This window comes from Sinocyclocheilus rhinocerous, unplaced genomic scaffold (genome assembly GCF_001515625.1).
Source record: "Sinocyclocheilus rhinocerous isolate Xijiao unplaced genomic scaffold, SAMN03320098_v1.1 scaffold53, whole genome shotgun sequence".
Classification (NCBI taxonomy): Eukaryota; Metazoa; Chordata; class Actinopteri; order Cypriniformes; family Cyprinidae; genus Sinocyclocheilus; species Sinocyclocheilus rhinocerous.
In genome coordinates, this window is record NW_015645538.1 from 1,066,559 (window position 1) to 1,084,510 (window position 17,952).

The 17,952-nt window shown below is 38.0% G+C and overlaps 2 protein-coding genes across 3 annotated transcripts in view; both read left to right on the forward strand.

Moving 5' to 3' along the window:
- The first annotated feature begins 521 nt into the window (after nt 1-521).
- On the forward strand, nt 522-14,775 carry LOC107706155 (protein naked cuticle homolog 2). The gene is made up of 10 exons (XM_016509735.1): nt 522-695; nt 780-806; nt 876-928; nt 6,864-6,924; nt 7,803-7,915; nt 8,500-8,595; nt 8,677-8,812; nt 8,935-9,019; nt 13,760-13,884; nt 14,045-14,775. Exons 1-10 carry the CDS (start codon nt 671-673, stop codon nt 14,476-14,478), a joined length of 1,155 nt encoding a protein of 384 aa, XP_016365221.1. The 5' UTR covers nt 522-670; the 3' UTR covers nt 14,479-14,775.
- Nucleotides 14,776-16,123: 1,348 nt separating this feature from the next.
- lrrc14b (leucine rich repeat containing 14B) overlaps nt 16,124-17,952 on the forward strand; it is an 8,236-nt gene continuing 6,407 nt past the window's right edge. For both annotated transcript variants that reach the window (XM_016509736.1, XM_016509737.1), the window contains exon 1: nt 16,124-17,150. In XM_016509736.1, the coding sequence (XP_016365222.1) occupies nt 16,246-17,150 (905 nt within the window). In that variant the 5' untranslated portion in view covers nt 16,124-16,245. The remainder of the gene's footprint in view (nt 17,151-17,952) is intronic.

A 17,952-nucleotide genomic window follows, 5' to 3' on the forward strand; every position in this document is an offset into this window, starting at 1 on the left:
TTCTAGAATGGCCCATACTGGCGAGAGAGAAAGAGAGGAATAAAACGGATCACCTTCTTATTTCGTGACATGTTGTATTTCAAGACATCACCAGAGGGCGCTATAATCTAATGTTTTTTTTTATTGATGAAATGCATTGCAACTTTTATTTTGTATAATGAAATGCATTAACATTTTAAAATCATAATATTGCATTTAGGTGTCACAAAACTAGAATATATATTTGGTTTGAAATGTTTAGGCCTATGTTGTGTTCAATTTGAAACATAATCGGTCATTTTAAAGAGCTTTGAAGTGAATCTCTCTTAAGAGGAGAAATGAAAACTGAACATGTGGTTTAGGAATATGGTCGAAGGCTTGGATAAGAATTTTCATGCAAATTTTTACCAGGCTGTCCAATGAATAAAGTGTGCTAAAACTGAAGGAGGTGCACATCATCAAAGGGAGGGTGAGTCCTACGAGTTGCGCTTCCTCCACACAGCGAGCGAGCGTGTATCAAATCCTTACGGAAGACTAGACTTTCCCAAACTTCATTTGAGTCTCAGACTATAATATGGACAGGCTTCAGTGGAAACATGCATATCCAGCCCCACTTCATTTATGGCACAGAAGATGTCACAGCTGTTCCTGAAATGACAGCTCGTTAGTTCTTTCCGTAAATGAAATCAACATGGGAAAACTACAATCGAAACCTGGTAAGACACTGTGCAAATAACGTGCCAGACGCTAAAACATATCAAGCCACTTTATTCTCATTCTTGTTTATTTTTTTCCCCTAGCATGTAAACGGAGAGAAAATCCAGAGGGTAAGGTGATAACTTAATTATCCATATGGCTAAGAAAAGGTTATTAAATGGACATTTGTGTTGTATTAGGAGATGTTTTCAAGGAGGCTGAGTGTATTGGTGAAGTGAACAGAAACAAACAGGTAAGGTGACAACTTTTAATGTTCTGGACAGATTTAAGTTAACTGTCACTCTACATCTACATAACTATGTATAGCTAGCCCACTATAAGTGCATGTTTAAGGGTTAAACCTGTAAAGTGTTAATTGGTTGATGAGTACAACTTTTATTGATAACACTTCATCCTAACTTTTATTAAACCATTATGAAACATTGCTAGATTATATAGATTAATTCTTAACAAAGTAAAATAAATAGGCTACATTTATAGTCATTGCATACTGTATTCTTATTGTAATAAGACACGAAATAGACTACTAATCTGTTTAATATTATGCAATGTGAGTTTTGCTTATTAAAATAAACAATGTTGCTATAAAACCCTTTCATTTGTACATTATGTAACCAGTACATTAGATTTATCTTTATTTTTATGACCTAATGTCTGGTGCCAAACTCTAAAATACCAGTAGTTTTTTTTTAAATTTGTGATTATATGATATAATAGACAAGCTGCAAGTATTCCTGTAGTTTGAGTAGAGCATACGTATAAGTCATGGGTTTGATTCCCTGGGATCTAAAAAAAAATTGTATACCTAGCTTGCACTGTTAGAGGTGAAGTGAAGAAATGAAAATGTGAGTCAACACAAATCAACATAAATTGTCATCATCATTTCCACACTGTAGACTACTCAGATTTTGAGAACAATCAGGCACTGAACGCTTTTCTTCGTATTACACTGTACTCTCAGCATTGTGTTTAAATGGTGTTGGGTCTCTTCCCTCTTTTTCCTTTGCTCTCATTCTCTCAGCGGAGCCTGGAGCCTTCATCACTGTGTGAAATGCATATGGCCGGCAGCCAGAACAGCAGGGTCTTTGAGCGCAGCCCCACCACACATCTGTTACTGGTTTTGAAAACAGAGGGAGGCTGTGATGGGAAAATGGGGGGAAGTGGTTGGAGGAGGGAAAGGAGGTGTAGTTGGTGAGAGGAGTGCTATGATGAAGGCTGCTGCAGACGAGTTGCAAAATGTAGATGAGTGGTTCGGCTAAAGGCCTTGGATTGTTGTGGTGATGCTGTGTGCAGGGCCGCATTAAGACCTCACTGGGCCCTGGGGCTATGACTTACTGCAGGGCCCCCATCACAATAATGATATATATAGCTTAAAATAGGATTTTTGTCCAATCAAAATTTTTGATGCTGCATCAAACGTCTAATTCAGAGATCAGGGTTGGTGGTTAGGACCAAGGAAACGTACAACACAGTGCAGTTATGTTGCTGTTTTCAGGCGAATTCAGACGTGCAGGATTTTTGTAACATTGAAACAATGTTTTTTTAAAACAGTTTAAAGATGTACAGTCCTACCTACTTGGAGATGCTTGATGATGACCATACCTTGCTAAAGATGTATATAAGAAAAGAGCAGGGTTTAAAATGCTATAAATGGTTTGATAAATCAATTTTCAAGGGTAGCTGTAGTAGCTGAAGACATATAAATAGTCACCAGGAATGGTACAGTAAGGTGATTAAGGTGAAAAGCAAGTTGTGATATTGCAAAGTATGTAACATTATTTGCTAGTACCATGGTCATGGGTACAATCCCAGGGAACAAGCATAATGGCAACCTGTTCAATCACACATGATGAATCTATAGACCTTAGTCAGATAGTGTGATATTTAATTTTTGACAGAAATGAAAACAAAACTCTGCGAAGTACTGTTTACAATAAAAGTTTTGAAAGTTACTTGCGATTTAGGACATTTATGCAGTGCATGCCACTGTAAAGACTGTAAGTCTCACATAAAATTCAATATGGCAAATAACCTTACTAATGTCTATTGTGCAAGCTGAAAATGTATGCAAAAATGAAGAAATAGTACTTGCATGCTTTGAATTACATGTGGTTTTGCTTACTGTTGCTAAGTGAAAAATTGTAAGTAATTTTAAGTAACAATTTAGATTCCGGGTGAATACGTCACCATCAGTTGACAAAAATGTTCATATCTGCTGTATAATCTCAGAAAAAAGTTACAAAGCTGTCACTGGAGCGGTACCCTAAGTTAAAAAAGCTAAAAGGTACATCTTTGTACCTTATTTACCACTAAATGATACATATTAGTATCTTAAAGGTGTATTTTAGTACTTTAAAAATACATGTTAGTACCTAAAGTGTAAACATGAATATATTTTAAAAGGGTACCGCCCCTGAGAGTGTACATCACATACAAATTAGTCTCCAAAACATGAGATTATAAGAATATATTGGCCAAATCTCATTAATTTCAGTTTTACACACAATGTATTTGAACTAAATCAGTCTTTGACTTTAAATGAGGACATGTGTATGTTTTCTGTCTCCAGTGTGTTTCGGGTCAAATTAGGACGCTGTTTTTTCATGGCAGGATCCTGCAGTGTGGGTCGTAAAGCCAGGGACACTTGACATGTTTTGGTCTCAGAGGGCTCAAAGGAGTCTGTGTTTGCTTGGAAAGGCTGGAAGAATCCTTTCTTTTACACTTTTTCCTCTCTGTCCCACTTCAAAGGACATAAGGAAGGAAGCGTGTGCTGGAGGCAGTGATCCATGTCTCTTTAGAATAGGGTGCATAGGATGACTGCTGCGTTTTCTTCAATTATTTTATACGAGCAAGCTCGTTAAGTGTTATTATTACTTAAGTCTGTTGACTGCCAACACTCAACATTTGTTGGATGGGTCAGTAAAACCCTAAAATGAAGTATCAAAAATAAATAAAAAGGGCTAAAGGGACTGAAAATACATGTTGCGAAGTAACAGATAAACAGATTCTGTCCTGTTCTATTGACCTTCAACGTCCATGTGTTGATATTTATCTGATAGAAAAACAAGGGCAGCTTTAGTCAGCTAGCACAACTAGTTTGCCCAGACATGCCTGGAGAGTGTAACTATAACACAATGGTATAAGCTTGATGTGTGGTTTATATTAGACTAGAGTTTTTATAGTACTTACTAAGTCCCAAATATGAAATTCTGACAGAATTTACTCATCATCAAGTTGTTCCAAACTTGTAGGAATTTCTTTGTTTTGCTGAACACACACACACACACACACACACACACACACACAAAACATATTTTGAAGAATGTTGGTAACCAAAACAGTTTCTGGTTCGTATAGACTTCCATAGTAGTTTTTTTCCATACTATAGAAGTCGATGGATTCCAGCAACTGTTTGATTACCCACATTCTTCAAAATGGTGAGATAAATTTTTTTTTTTCAATGGAACTATCCCTTTAGGTACTTGTACGCTATTAGTCTATACTAATAAAATCAAGTTTAGGTAAGAAAGGAATACTACAACTGTAAGACATTATGCAGTTCTGGCTTGAATGATTGCCCATCTAAACATGGAAGGCATAGTGATGCTGGATTGCGTTTGAGTTTATTCCAAGACCATGAAAGATTAAATCAATCACATCCAGCCTCAACATTTTTAGCAAATGGTGTTAGATATTCTAGTACCTTGAGCGCGATCATACTCCAACCCAAATGGTATGTTGTTTCTCTCCCTCTCTCTCACCATGTAATAAGGGTTCCATCCAGGTGTTTGGTGACAGGAAGTGAGAGGAAACAATGCCAGGTACTGTTCTGAACCTCGTGAGAGGGCACAGCCAGCAGTGTGAGTGGGTGGTTAAGAGGAACTGGGGTTGGGATAGGGGGTGTCTGGCCCAGTGACACCCGACTCAAGGCAGGAAAAAAAACCTCCAAGCTGGTAATCTGAGCCCACATCAAAGGCCCTAGAGCAAGCAGAGCGTGGCAGAGGTTTGGCCATGATGTTGAGAGAAATCATTGGCAGACTGATAGATCACTCATCACACTACTTTGGGCTTTGTTCTTCAGGTTTCTGTCAGACTGCAAGTTCTGCTTTCAGCAGCGTGATGCAGAGAGATTGGTATATGGTTGCACATTTGGATGTGCCTGCTTGCAAAAGATGAAATTTAGTAGATGGAAAAAGTTTATGTATTTTTTTATATGCCAGTATTTCATTTCATTTCTTGGATAAATACATATGAAAAACATTTTGTTAAATTTATGGTAAAAAAAAATGTCAGTGGTGGTTGGAAAAAAAACAAAAACAAAAAAAAACAGGCAATGTTTTAGGTTGTACAGAGGCATAGTGGTGCATGTATATTTTACTACCAATTTTTACAGCAGAAAATGTAACTCAAAACTCCCAAATGTACATTATTACTGTTTTTAATCGTGAACTATGGTAATTCATATTACTATATAATTTGTGCTTGCAAAAACCATACATTTGGAAGTATTTTACAGTAAAATTACATATAAAACACAGTACATATAAAACACAGTTTTCACAGTATATGGTTTAGTATAAGTTAACCAAATAACAGGGTTTTACTGCAGCAAGGTTTTTTTTTTCTGTAAAGTTTTAGTTTACAATTTAGCATTTTACAGTGCAAATGTCTGTTTTGGATTTTTAATTGTTTATGTTCATAGCCTCTGTTTTTATATTTCTATGTAATTGTTTTCCTTTGCTGTCATCTAACACTCACTTAAAATGAATCTTTAAAACACTAACAATCTAATAATTATTTAGTTTATGAAATCTTTAGCAAATCTCAAAATGAATGTTTATTTTTCATACTGTATATTATAGTGTTGTCATTCCAAATTTTTTTTTTAGCATTTTATTTAGAGAAAAATAGTGTAGAATTTTAATATTGCCCAATTAGCCCAGTTTTTAGTTATTGACCATGACATGAAAATAATTACTGGCTTATCAGTATCAGCCAGAATTGAAATATCAGAGCATCCCTAATATATTTACTATTTTGTGTTGGGTGATTTTTAAACAAGCTCACTCAGACGGGAAGCTTGACTGCATGTTCTTATGATGTTTTCTCCAGATAGATTCATGGTTCTGGCTCATAAAAGAAGGTCGTTGTGTGTGTTACTTCAAATGCAGTTTGTCTAGAACCATATGCTTATTACATCTGGCCTTAAATGAGCACACCGTGGGTGTTATACTTAATGAGTTTGCGAGTTAATATCTGGTTTTATAGTTGTGCATGATATCAGAGCTGGCATGAGTAACACCGTATCTACGTCATGTCCCTGTCTGAGAGGGAATTCTGTTCATATTCACAGTGCTAATGCTTTTATCTTTTTGAATAAAAGATTACATAATATTACATTTAATCTGAAATAGTTGATATTCTGCTATGTTTAATAATAAAAATCCATCAGAATATGTGTGATGGCTTTATTTTAAATTCTAAATTTGTACATTTTTATCGTGGTTGCTCACAACAATTTTCTGAATATTGAAAATACTCTGAATATCATACAGTGTATTGTGGTATTTTTTCCAGGAATATTTAAATATTGCAAGCAAAATTACATTACATAAAAAAATGCTTGGAATATTTTATTTCATATCTTGGAATATGACATAAAAGTTTGATGTCCTCAGTGATTATAAAGTTGTGTTTTCTGCTAGTGTTGTGGCAGGGAGGATTACAGATGATGTTGAGCTGTTTTGTCATGGAGGCCAATTCACTTCCTCCCTCAGAAACCAGCAGTGCAATGTGTCTGGAAACAATTGGGCTTAAGACCACAGGAGTGCTAAGAATGAAGTGATTTTTTTCTTGTTCCTGGTGAATTCATTATGGGGGCTGGGTTTCCAGCTCAAAAACAGGTTTTCTACACAAATTATTTACAAAACTGACGTAGCAATGCAAAGTTTCATAGATCATGTTTGTCCATTTATCATTTTACAGATGTTCACCCTCCGAAGAAACTAGCATGAGTGTTGTTTTCTATGCTTTCAAATGTAATCTAAATCATCCTGTGGGTGCACACACACACACACACACACACAAACATACTAGCTGCACTCCAATCCATTGTTTTCTTTGGATGTCCATAGCTTTAATGATTTGTTTTTCCTATTTAACTCTAGGATCTGAGTGGTAGAGATCCAAAAGAAGATCAGATGTCCGATCAGTACTGTTCACTACAGGGTAAGTTGAACTGTGAAAGGAAACTCATTTACAAATAGTGTCATTGTTTAAAGCAACGTAATACAGACTAATCTGTCATTTTAAATATTCTGTAATGTTGGATTTTAATGTTTTGGACAGATGTTTGTTTTCTCAGTCGAGGTCTTTGTATGATCTGTTAAAGGGATAGTTCACCCAAAAATGAAAATTCTGTCATTAATTACTCACCCTCATGCCGTTTCAAACCCGTAAGACCTTCGTTCATCTTCGGAAAACAAATGAAGACATTTTTGATGGAATCTGAGAGCTGTCTGACCCTGCATAGACAGCAATACAACTGAAATGCTCCCAAGTCCAGAGACGTAGGAAGGAGATCTGTAAAATAATCCATGTGACATCAGGGGTTCAACTGTAATTTTGTCAGATCCGTCATGCCGGATCTGTTTCCTACGTTGTTGTGATTTGATCTGAACGGAAACAGCGTATCCGTCTGACGCAGCTTACACAGAACAGCATAAGTTGTTTAGTCCAGCTGATACTCTCCAAAATGGCGCTAGGGTGACACGGAGGAGACGAATTGTTGAATAAAGTCGTTTTTTTTTTTTCTTTTGCGCACAAAAAGTATTCTCGTAGCTTCATAAAATTACGGTTGAACCCCTGATGTCACACGGATTATTTTACAGATCTCCTTACTACGTTTCTGGACTTGGGAACATTTCAGTTGTATTGCTGTCTATGCAGGGTCAGACAGCTCTCAGATTCCATCAAAAATATCTTAATTTGTGTTCCGAAGATGAACGAAGGTCTTACGGGTTTGAAACGACATGAGGGTGAGTAATTAATGACCGAATTTTCATTTTTGGGTAAACTAACCCTTTAACATTATCTGTTATTTGTAGTAACACTACCACCAGAGAGAGTAATGGAGACTCCTAATTCTTCGCTTTCTTCTCCTGAAAATGAAAGACAGCATCCACGCAAAGATTCATTTAGGAGAAATGGGAAGGATGATGTAAGTTTTTGTCATCGATAACTGCACATGAAACACTGAACATTGTACCTGTTGTGAAACTTCAAAGACGACCAACCTGACATACTGTTCAAAAGTTTAGGGTCGGTAAGATTTTTAAATAGAAAGTCTCTTAGTGAAGCTGCATTTACTGTTATTCGACTATGACTAATTTTCATAGTAATATTGTGAATAATATTTTTCTATTTTGCTATATTTTAAATATAATTTATTCATGTGATGGCAAATTACTTTAGTCTTCAGTGACAAGAATGCTGTCAAGAATTGATTTTCATTATCAATGTTAAAATTGATTGAACTGCTTAATATTTTTGTGGAAACGGTGATACTTTTTCAGGATATTTTGATGAAACAGAATTTATTTTAAATAGTTTTTTTAAACATTATAAATATCTTTAATGTCACTTTTAATTAGCATTCACTTAATGCATTATTGCTGAAAAAAAGTTAATTTGTGAACTTTTAATATTTGTTTTCTGAGATGTAGGATATCTTATATTAATAAACATGTTGTCATGCTAATACAAAAATGATTGCAAATCCTTCCATTGTGCTGTTGATATTAGGACAAGGAGTGTAATGTGTCTGTCATGGATGAAAATCATCAAGAGTGGATGATCACATTGTATGATTTGGACAGCAATGGGAAAATCACCAGAGAGGTAAAGTTCAGTATCGACAGAGGATCTATTTAAAGTGATCATTTAGCCATTGCTGAGTTTCTCTCATTGTGTTTGTTGCAGAATATGTTGAGCCTGATGCAGATGATCTGTGAGGTGGTCGAGGCATCAGTCAAACAGCTGGTGCTTAGCAATGGCACAACCCTGCGTGTGAAGCTGAGTGTCACTCCATTAACCAGCAGAAAAGGCAACAGAAAAGGTGAAGGACAAACCTATCATAAAAAAACTAAACAAATGGTCTCATATCCTATTTGATCAATCTCCTGAAATAATCAGGATATAATGTAGTGTTACTCACATTTTACTTTTGTCCTTCTTGAGAACGGGATGCTGGGATGTCTCTGAATGAGCGGGATCAAATAGAGGATTCAGTAGGGTGTGCAGAGAGCCCTCATTCTCAAATCAGGTGATTTTTAGTATTGCATATATGAATGAATCAAAAGTTATTCTTGAGAAATATTTATACAGGAAATGAATGCCAACAAAATTAGAATTATTTACCTAGTGGAACAAAATGATAACAAAATGGAATAATCACCAATAAATGTGGAACACACACTATTTATTCACTCATACACTTATTTATCTAACACTCATACTCAGTCTACACTTCAATTTGCACATAATATACAGTACCTGTACATACAAAACTGTCTATTGTAATATACCTGCACATACAATTGTCAATTTATATATTTTTATTCCTTATTTACTTGTTCTATTTGTGTTTTTTGTTCTGTCACTGTCATTCTGTTACACTGTGGAAGCTTGCAGATCGCGACGCAGAATCAACGGGGAAATCGCGCGGCGGCGGGACATGCTTTTACATCAATGAGAGGTGGTGTACAGATGTAACTGTGTTAAAGAAGATGTGCTGTTCAGATCTAGAAGTGCTCTTCATTAATTGCAAGCCGTTCTATTCGCCGCGGGAGTTTTGCTCGTTCATTCTCGTAAGTGTGTACATTCCTCCGCAAGCACACGTGAGCTCCGCTTTACAGAAACTCGCTGATCAGATCACAGAGACAGAACAACAACACCCGGACTCTGTTTTAATCATTCTCGGGGACTTTAATAAAGCAAATCTCTCCCGTGAACTGCCAAAATACAGACAGCACATCACATGTCCCACCAGAGACAGTAATATATTGGATCACTGTTACACCACAATAAAGAATGCATATCACTCTGTTCCACGGGCAGCTTTGGGGCTCTCTGATCACTGTTTGGTTCATCTTATACCGACCTACAGGCAGAAACTGAAATCAGCTAAACCTGTATTAAGGACTGTAAAAAGATGGACTAATGAAGCAGAGCAGGATTTACAAGCTTGTTTTGACCTCACTGATTGGAGTGTTTTTGAAGCTGCTGCCACCGATCTGGACGAGCTCACAGAGACTGTAACATCTTATATCAGTTTCTGTGAAGACATGTGCATTCCTACCAGGACTCATTTAACTTACAACAATGACAAACCATGGTTCACTGCAAAACTCAGACAGCTCCGTCAGGCCAAAGAAGATGCTCACAGGAAGGGGGATAATGTCTTGTATAAACAGGCTAAATACACACTGGAAAAGGAGATCAGAGTGGCAAAGAGGAATTATTCGGAAAAAATAAGGACTCAGTTCACTTCCAGCGACTCGGCATCAGTGTGGAAAAGTCTAAAAGAAATCACCAATTACAAGACACCATCCCCCAGCACTGTGGAGAATCAACACCTGGCAGACGATCTGAACGAGTTCTACTGCAGGTTTGAAAAAACACCCCACACCCGCCCTGAACACCTCTCCACACAACCATTCACACCTCCAGCAACCCCCCTCTCCCCCACACCTGCAATTCAGATCAGTGAAGACGAGGTGCGCCAGGTCTTCCGGAAGCAGAAAAGGAAAAAAGCACCAGGCCCAGACTGTGTTACACCAGTCTGTCTGAAATCCTGTGCTGACCAGCTGGCCCCCATCTTCACACAGATCTTCAACAGATCACTGGAGCTGTGCGAAGTCCCTTCATGCTTCAAACGCTCCACCATCATCCCCGTCCCAAAGAAACCCAAAATTACGGGACTTAATGACTACAGACCTGTGGCTCTAACGTCTGTGGTCATGAAGTCTTTTGAAAAACTGGTGCTGGCCCACCTGAAGGACATCACTGGACCCTTGCTGGATCCTCTTCAGTTTGCCTACAGAGCAAACAGGTCTGTGGACGATGCAGTTAACATGGGACTGCATTATGTTCTGCAACATCTAGACAGACCAGGGACTTATGTGAGGATCCTGTTCGTGGACTTCAGCTCGGCCTTTAACACTATCATCCCAAACCTCCTCCTGCCCAAACTATCTCAGCTCTCCGTGCCCACCTCCGTCTGTCAGTGGATCAACAGCTTCCTGACAGACAGGCAGCAGCTAGTGAGGCTGGGAAAATACACATCCAGCACCCGTATAACCAGCACTGGAGCTCCTCAGGGTTGTGTTCTCTCTCCACTGCTCTTCTCCCTGTTCACCAACGACTGCACCTCTAAAGACCCCTCTGTCAAGCTCCTGAAGTTTGCAGACGACACCACACTCATCGGCCTCATTCAGGACGGTGACGAGTCTGCTTACAGACAGGAGGTCGAGCAGCTGTCTGTCTGGTGCAGTCTCAACAACTTGGAGCTCAACACGCTCAAAACTGTGGAGATGATCGTGGACTTCAGGAGAAACCCCCCTGCACTCCCCCCACTCACCATCATGGACAGCACTGTGACTGCAGTGGAGTCATTCAGGTTCCTGGGCACCACAATCTCTCAGGACCTGAAGTGGGACACTCACATTGACTCCATTGTGAAAAAGGCCCAGCAGAGGTTGTATTTCCTTCGCCAGCTGAGGAAGTTCAACCTGTCACAGGAGCTGCTGAAACAGTTCTACTCCGCCATCATTGAATCCATCGTCTGCACTTCTATAACTGTCTGGTTCAGCTCAGCTACCAAATCTGACCTCAGAAGACTACAGAGGGTAGTCTGGACTGCTGAGCAAATCATTGGTGCTACCCTCCCTTCTCTCCAAGAACTGTACTTATCCAGAGTGAGCAAAAGGGCTGGCAGAATCACTCTGGACCCCTCACATCCAGCACACTCCCTCTTTGAACTGTTGCCATCTGGTCGACGCTACAGAGCACTGAGCACCTGAACGGCCAGACACAGGAACAGTTTCTTCCCTCAGGCAATCCATCTCATGAACGCTTGACAATAACTGTGGAACACACACTATTTATTCACTCATACACTTATTTATCTAACACACATACTCAGTCTACATTTCAATTTGCACATAATATACAGTACCTGTACATACAAAACTGTCTATTGTAATATACCTGCACATACAATTGTCAATTTATATATTTTTATTCCTTATTTACTTGTTCTATTTTTTTATTTTTTTTATTTTTTATTATCTTTTTTTGTTCTGTCACTGTCATTCTGTTACACTGTGGAAGCTTCTGTCACGAAAACAAATTCTTCGTATGTGTAAACATACCTGGCAATAAAGCTCATTCTGATTCTGATTCTGATAAAATTATAGTAACAGTAACCAGTAATTATACCAGTGTTATTTTAGTATTATTTATATACTACTATAGTATTTATGAATATTTGTAGCTTTTACTTTTATATTTCAGTTTTAATTTAAATCAAGTTTTTATAATTTTCTAATGTGCTTTCGTAATTTTTATTTCTAATTAGCTTCTATTTTTGTTTTCAGTTTTAGTAATTTTTGTACTTCAACTTTTAACTTTTAACATTAGTACGCTCTATTCTATTTTTATTTTATCTACTTTTCTTTTTATTCATTAAAAAAATGACCCTCTAACACTTGCACTCTCAATTCTATTACTATTCTAACTACTTGTTTTCTTTTTTATTAAAAAAAATTGACCTTCTAACACTAGCATTCTCTATTCTTTTTCTATTCTTTCGACTTTTCTTTTTATTTATTTCAATAAAAAAATGACCCTCACTCTTAAAATGAAAGGTGCTTCACGATGCCATAGAAGAACCTTTAAAGGGTTAGTTCACCCAAAAATGAAAATTAGCTTGTGCTTTACTCACCCTCAAAGCATCCTAGGTGTATATGACTTTCTTCTTTCAGACGAATCCAGTCGGAGTTATATTAAAAATGGTCCTGGCTATTCCAAGCTCTATCATTGCAGTCAGCCGGTGTTGCAGTTGAACAGTCCACAAGTCGTCAAATAAAGCTCGCGCATTCATAATAAAACGTGCCGCAGACGGCTCCGGGGGTGCAACACCCGCTGACTGCAATGATAGAGCTTGGAATAGCCAGGACCATTTTTAATATAACTCCAACTGGATTCGTCTGAAAGAAGAAAGTCATATACACCTAGGATGCTTCGAGGGTAAGTAAAACGCAGTCTAATTTTCATTTTTCGGTGAACTAACCCTTCATCTGAAGAACCTTTCTGTTTCACAAAAGGTTCTTTGTGGCGAAAGAAGGTTCTTCAGATTATAAAAAGGTAAGACAGAGATGGTTCTTTAAAGAGAACCAAACCTGTGACTGAATTGTTCTTTGTGGAACCAAAAATGGTTCTTCGCTGTTAAGAACCTTTTAAACACCTATATTTTTAAGAGTGATCTAACGCTAATGTTCTGTATTCTTTTTTTCTATTCTATCTACTTGTTTTCTTTTTTTTTATTATAAAAAACAACCTTGCTACGTGTTCTGCGTTAGACTATCCGTGACTTGTCACATACATATTATTTATATCAGAATCAGAATGAGCTTTATTGCCAGGTATATTTAAACATACGAGGAATTTGTTTTCGTGACAGAAGCTTCCACAATGTAACAGAATGACAGTGACAGAACAAAAAACACAGATAATAATAATAAAAAAAAAAATATATACACTTGCATATTATTGCTCTTTTTTTCTCATTTAGAAGTCGCTTTGGATAAAAGCGTCTGCTAAATGACTAAATGTAAATGTAACTTGTTTTATTTAGCTATTTGCCAAGGCAACATTTCTAATTTTCTGAGTTTTCTTATTTTAAGATTATTTTAAATTAATGAAAAATTTTTGATAATTTTAGTTAACAATAACACTATTATCAACACAATATTTAATAATACTGTATACTTTTGTCTGTCAGACAACTGAACTCGGATCAGTTGGGTGTTTCGGAAAGGAAGCAGTACTCCGTAGATGAAAACACAGAACGTAGGAACCACTATCTAGATCTGGCTGGAATTGAAAACTACACTTCTCGATTTGAAGGTGATAGCTTAATATTTATTCTCTGAACTTCAGCAAGGCCAGTGAAAATTGCAGAGCTCAGTTTTACGAAAGCCAGTTATATTCAGTTTATTCTGTTCTAATTCTAGAAGATTCTAGATGTTTAAAGCTTTCTTAAATATGATTTATTCTACTATCAAAGCTCCAGAAACCTGTGCTGAGGAGCAGCCTCAGGAGAGCTCTTCCCGTAACCATCATCGTCGCTCTCAACCCGAGACCTGCAACCCCGTGGAGTCATCTGGAAAATCCATTCCTTTCCTCAGGTCACTACGCAACCGCAGCAAGTCTGTCGGTTATAGTGGAGCCACAACCAAACCCAGCAAGCTCCATGGGCATCACCCTATGACCTGGTGCCATCCATCCCAACAGCAACCTCTGCTGCACAGCTCCAGCAAACGCATGCGTGCCCGAGCCCGTGAGACTGCATCACCTTCCAGAAGCAACCATGACAGAGAATTACAGCCAGGGCCAGCTGTTCCTCCTGGGGGTTTTATGCCCCTTCCTCAAAGACACGAACACCATCATCACCATGAGCACCACCATCACCACCATCATCACCATTACCGCGCTGCGTAAGAGTTCTGAAAAACTCTTGAATGACTGACCGAGTAGCAAACTCTCATAAGCAGTGTTATTTTCTCTGTAAAAACTAACATGCAGGTGGTTCATCTGCCAAACACACACAGCTTGATCATTTCTGCAATAAAAGGGGCCGAACCACTCTTTTCGATGATATGAGAACTGCACCTGCACAAAAATATAATCTCAGTCAGTAGAATGAGCCTGCATTCATTATGTTGGTGTGCAGCTCCTCCATGTGGTTATAAACAGAATAGTCAAAACTGGTTTCATCCCTAGATTATAGTGCATTTGGCGGACTTTTCTTTTTGGTTTGGAAAATGTATCATGTTAGTATATGCTCAATTCTAAAAAATATTAATTGTAATATTTGCGTTTGTGAGGTGCAACAAACTTTTTTCCCTCAGGAATGTGCTTGCTAGACTGTAGACACATGACCAGTCCTATTGTATGTTATTATGTATATCAATATTAACATTAATGTAGTTTTAAGTCAGTTTGCTTATATTCATAGGATGCAATCAGTGTTTTTTTTAAACCAAAGGTAATCGTTATAACCATATTGCATGTTTATGTTCTGAGTAGGGCTGCTAATATTATATTAATTATATTAGAAAATGCCATGTTTTATTGCTGACATCATGGTTAAAACAACGAAACACATAATGTACCAAGCAAAATAAAATATTAAATTAAGATAAAATGCACTTTTATGGAGCTGTATGGTGAGACAATCAATTAAATTATTATTATTTTTTTTTTTTAAGTTTAAATGTTCCATCCTCACATCAAATGTCGCAGAGCAACAGTAAAGTTATGGCACCTTTAAGGGGAAAACGTTTTGGAACCCTAAGGGCCATGGTGATGCAAAAAACGTTTTTTTAAAAATATATTATTTATATATTATTATATATATTTCAATGCATTTGCATTCACTTGGAAAACTTCTGTGTTCTCTCTCTCAAGAAAAAAAAGTTTTAAAAAATTTCGTTCTTTCATTATTTCCATGTTTCCATCACGAAAGTTCTGACCGCAAAAATGTTTCTTGGATGAACGCAACACTTTTGCGAGCAAGCGTAGCCTACTGAAAATACAAGTTTCTTTTATTTTTTGAAAATATATCCTATTTACAGCACAATTAGTCAGATGACTTAATTTAACACAGTTCTCAATGGTTGACCCAGAAAATACCTGATTTTTTTCTACAGCCACAGAATGTAACCATTGATGGGCACAGGTAATTCAATTCAATTCAATTCAAGTTTATTTGTATAGCGCTTTTCATGATACAAATCGTTGCAAAGCAGCTTTACAGAAAATTAAGTTTCTACAATATATTTAGTAGTAGCTTATCAGTGGTGACTGTCAAATTGATGTACATATGGAAGAAATGTATGGCAAAATTCAGTTAACGACGTAATCAAACGATGAACACTATTAACAGCAATGATTATATGCTGCAATCAAACTATGGCAAGGTAAACTAGGTAAGAGTGCTCTTTTTTTCTTTCCAGCCGTCCAAAATCTAACTGCTTTTTAACCTCTGCCTGTTAGTCATGAGAGTATATGAGACAGCTGCTTCTATAAATAACTAACCCCCTCTCAACTATCTCCCTCCTCATGCTCTCGCTCAGCACTCTTCTGTTCTTGGGTTGACGCACATGTATATGTTGGTTGAAAGAGAGCAGAAGAAACACTCCATATCTCCTAAAGGCTGACAGCTCTAAGAAGATTCCTTTATCTTGGGAGCTGACAAACACAGCCATGAAGAGCTTGAAGTTCCTAGCAGCCGAGGGCTTTGTTCAAACTGGCCCAAATGCGTGTAAGAACCTCCATTGCTTGTCTTACGATCTCTACCCAATCCTCTTCAAAGCTAGTTATCTGCGTGAGGAGGCCACAATGCTCCACGACTTGGTCCAGACGTGGCCTCTGACAGAGATCAACTTGCGCAAACTATTGGGCAGGACAGTGGACTGTCCAGATGATCTCACATCCCGCACCTGCAGGCTCTGTCTGGAGGCCATTCTCACAGGTCTGAGGGACTATGTGCTTCAAGCTCCAAGTACGTATGCAAAAATGTTACGTGTGGTGGATCTAATCGGTCTGCAAGACATAGAACACCAGGTCTGTCCCTGCAGACGGACTCTTGGCCGTTGGGCAAGAACCGAGCTGCTTACCCGCATGTGCTACGAGACTATGGTGTCCATGCAGGCCGGCCAAGCAGCACCATCAGCGTTTGATGTGGAGGTAGATGTGCGTTTGGATGCATTTGTTACTGGACGGAACTATGAGGTGGTGGCTCAGGCTCTGTTGCTGCGCAGACACTGCCCATTAAAACTGAACTTTGTAGGTCTGCGTGTGGACTCGCTGAGCCTCAGTAACCTCTTTTACCTTCTGAAGCTGGTGGAATCACATGGCCTGCAGAAGCTGGAAGTGGTGCACAATGTACATCTGGAGGCTCCACATATTGAGGTACTGCTCTCCCAGCTGAAGTTCCCACAGCTGCGCTCGCTCACGTTTCCTGCACAGGCTTTTAATGTTCACAGGTTGGGTCTGGAGGACGAGGGCCTCATGGGAGTTCTGGGTGAGCTGATGAGCAAACTGACTGAACTGAGAGAGCTCTATCTGGGTTTCTCCACACTTACAGGACATCTGAGGAAACTGCTGAGGTAACGACTATAAAACCATAATGTGACCACAGTTGCCATTTAAACTCCTACATATTTTTCATTCATATTTCATAATTTGTGAAATATTAACACAATTTATTAAATTTAAAATAACTTTTCTGTTTTGATATATGTGACCCTGGACCACAAAACCAGTCATAAGTAGCACGGGTATATTTGTAGCAATAATAGTCAACAATACATTGTATGGCTCAAAGTTATTGATTTTTCTTTTATGTAAAAAATCATTAGGATATTAAGTAAAGATAAGTTCCATGAAGATATTTTGTAAATTTCCTACCGAAAATATATCAAAACATAATTTTTGATTAATATGCATTGCTAAGGACTTAATTTGGAAAACTTTAAAGGCGATTTTCTCAATATTTTGATTTTTTTTTTTGCACCCTCAGATTCCAGTTGTATCTCGTCCAAATATTATCCTAACAAACCATACATCAATGGAAAGCTTATTTATTCAGCTTTCAGATGATGTATAAGGGGTCATCGGATGCCACATGCACTTTTACAAGCTGTTTGAACAGAAATGTGTGTTGGCAGTGTGTGTACACAACCACCCTGTAATGATAAAGATCCACCCAGTGTTTTTTAAAAATCTCGTTAAATCGTTTCCCCTTTCTCAAATCGAGCCGATCTCAGATGCCTGTCTGTGTGACATCACACAGACAGGCCCCTCCCATGATTGTTTGATTGACAGTAGCGTTTCAGCACAGACTGGACTGGTGTCTTACCTCAGACTTGCCCTGAGTGAGCTGTCATCAGTCCGCCATTGTTTCACCGC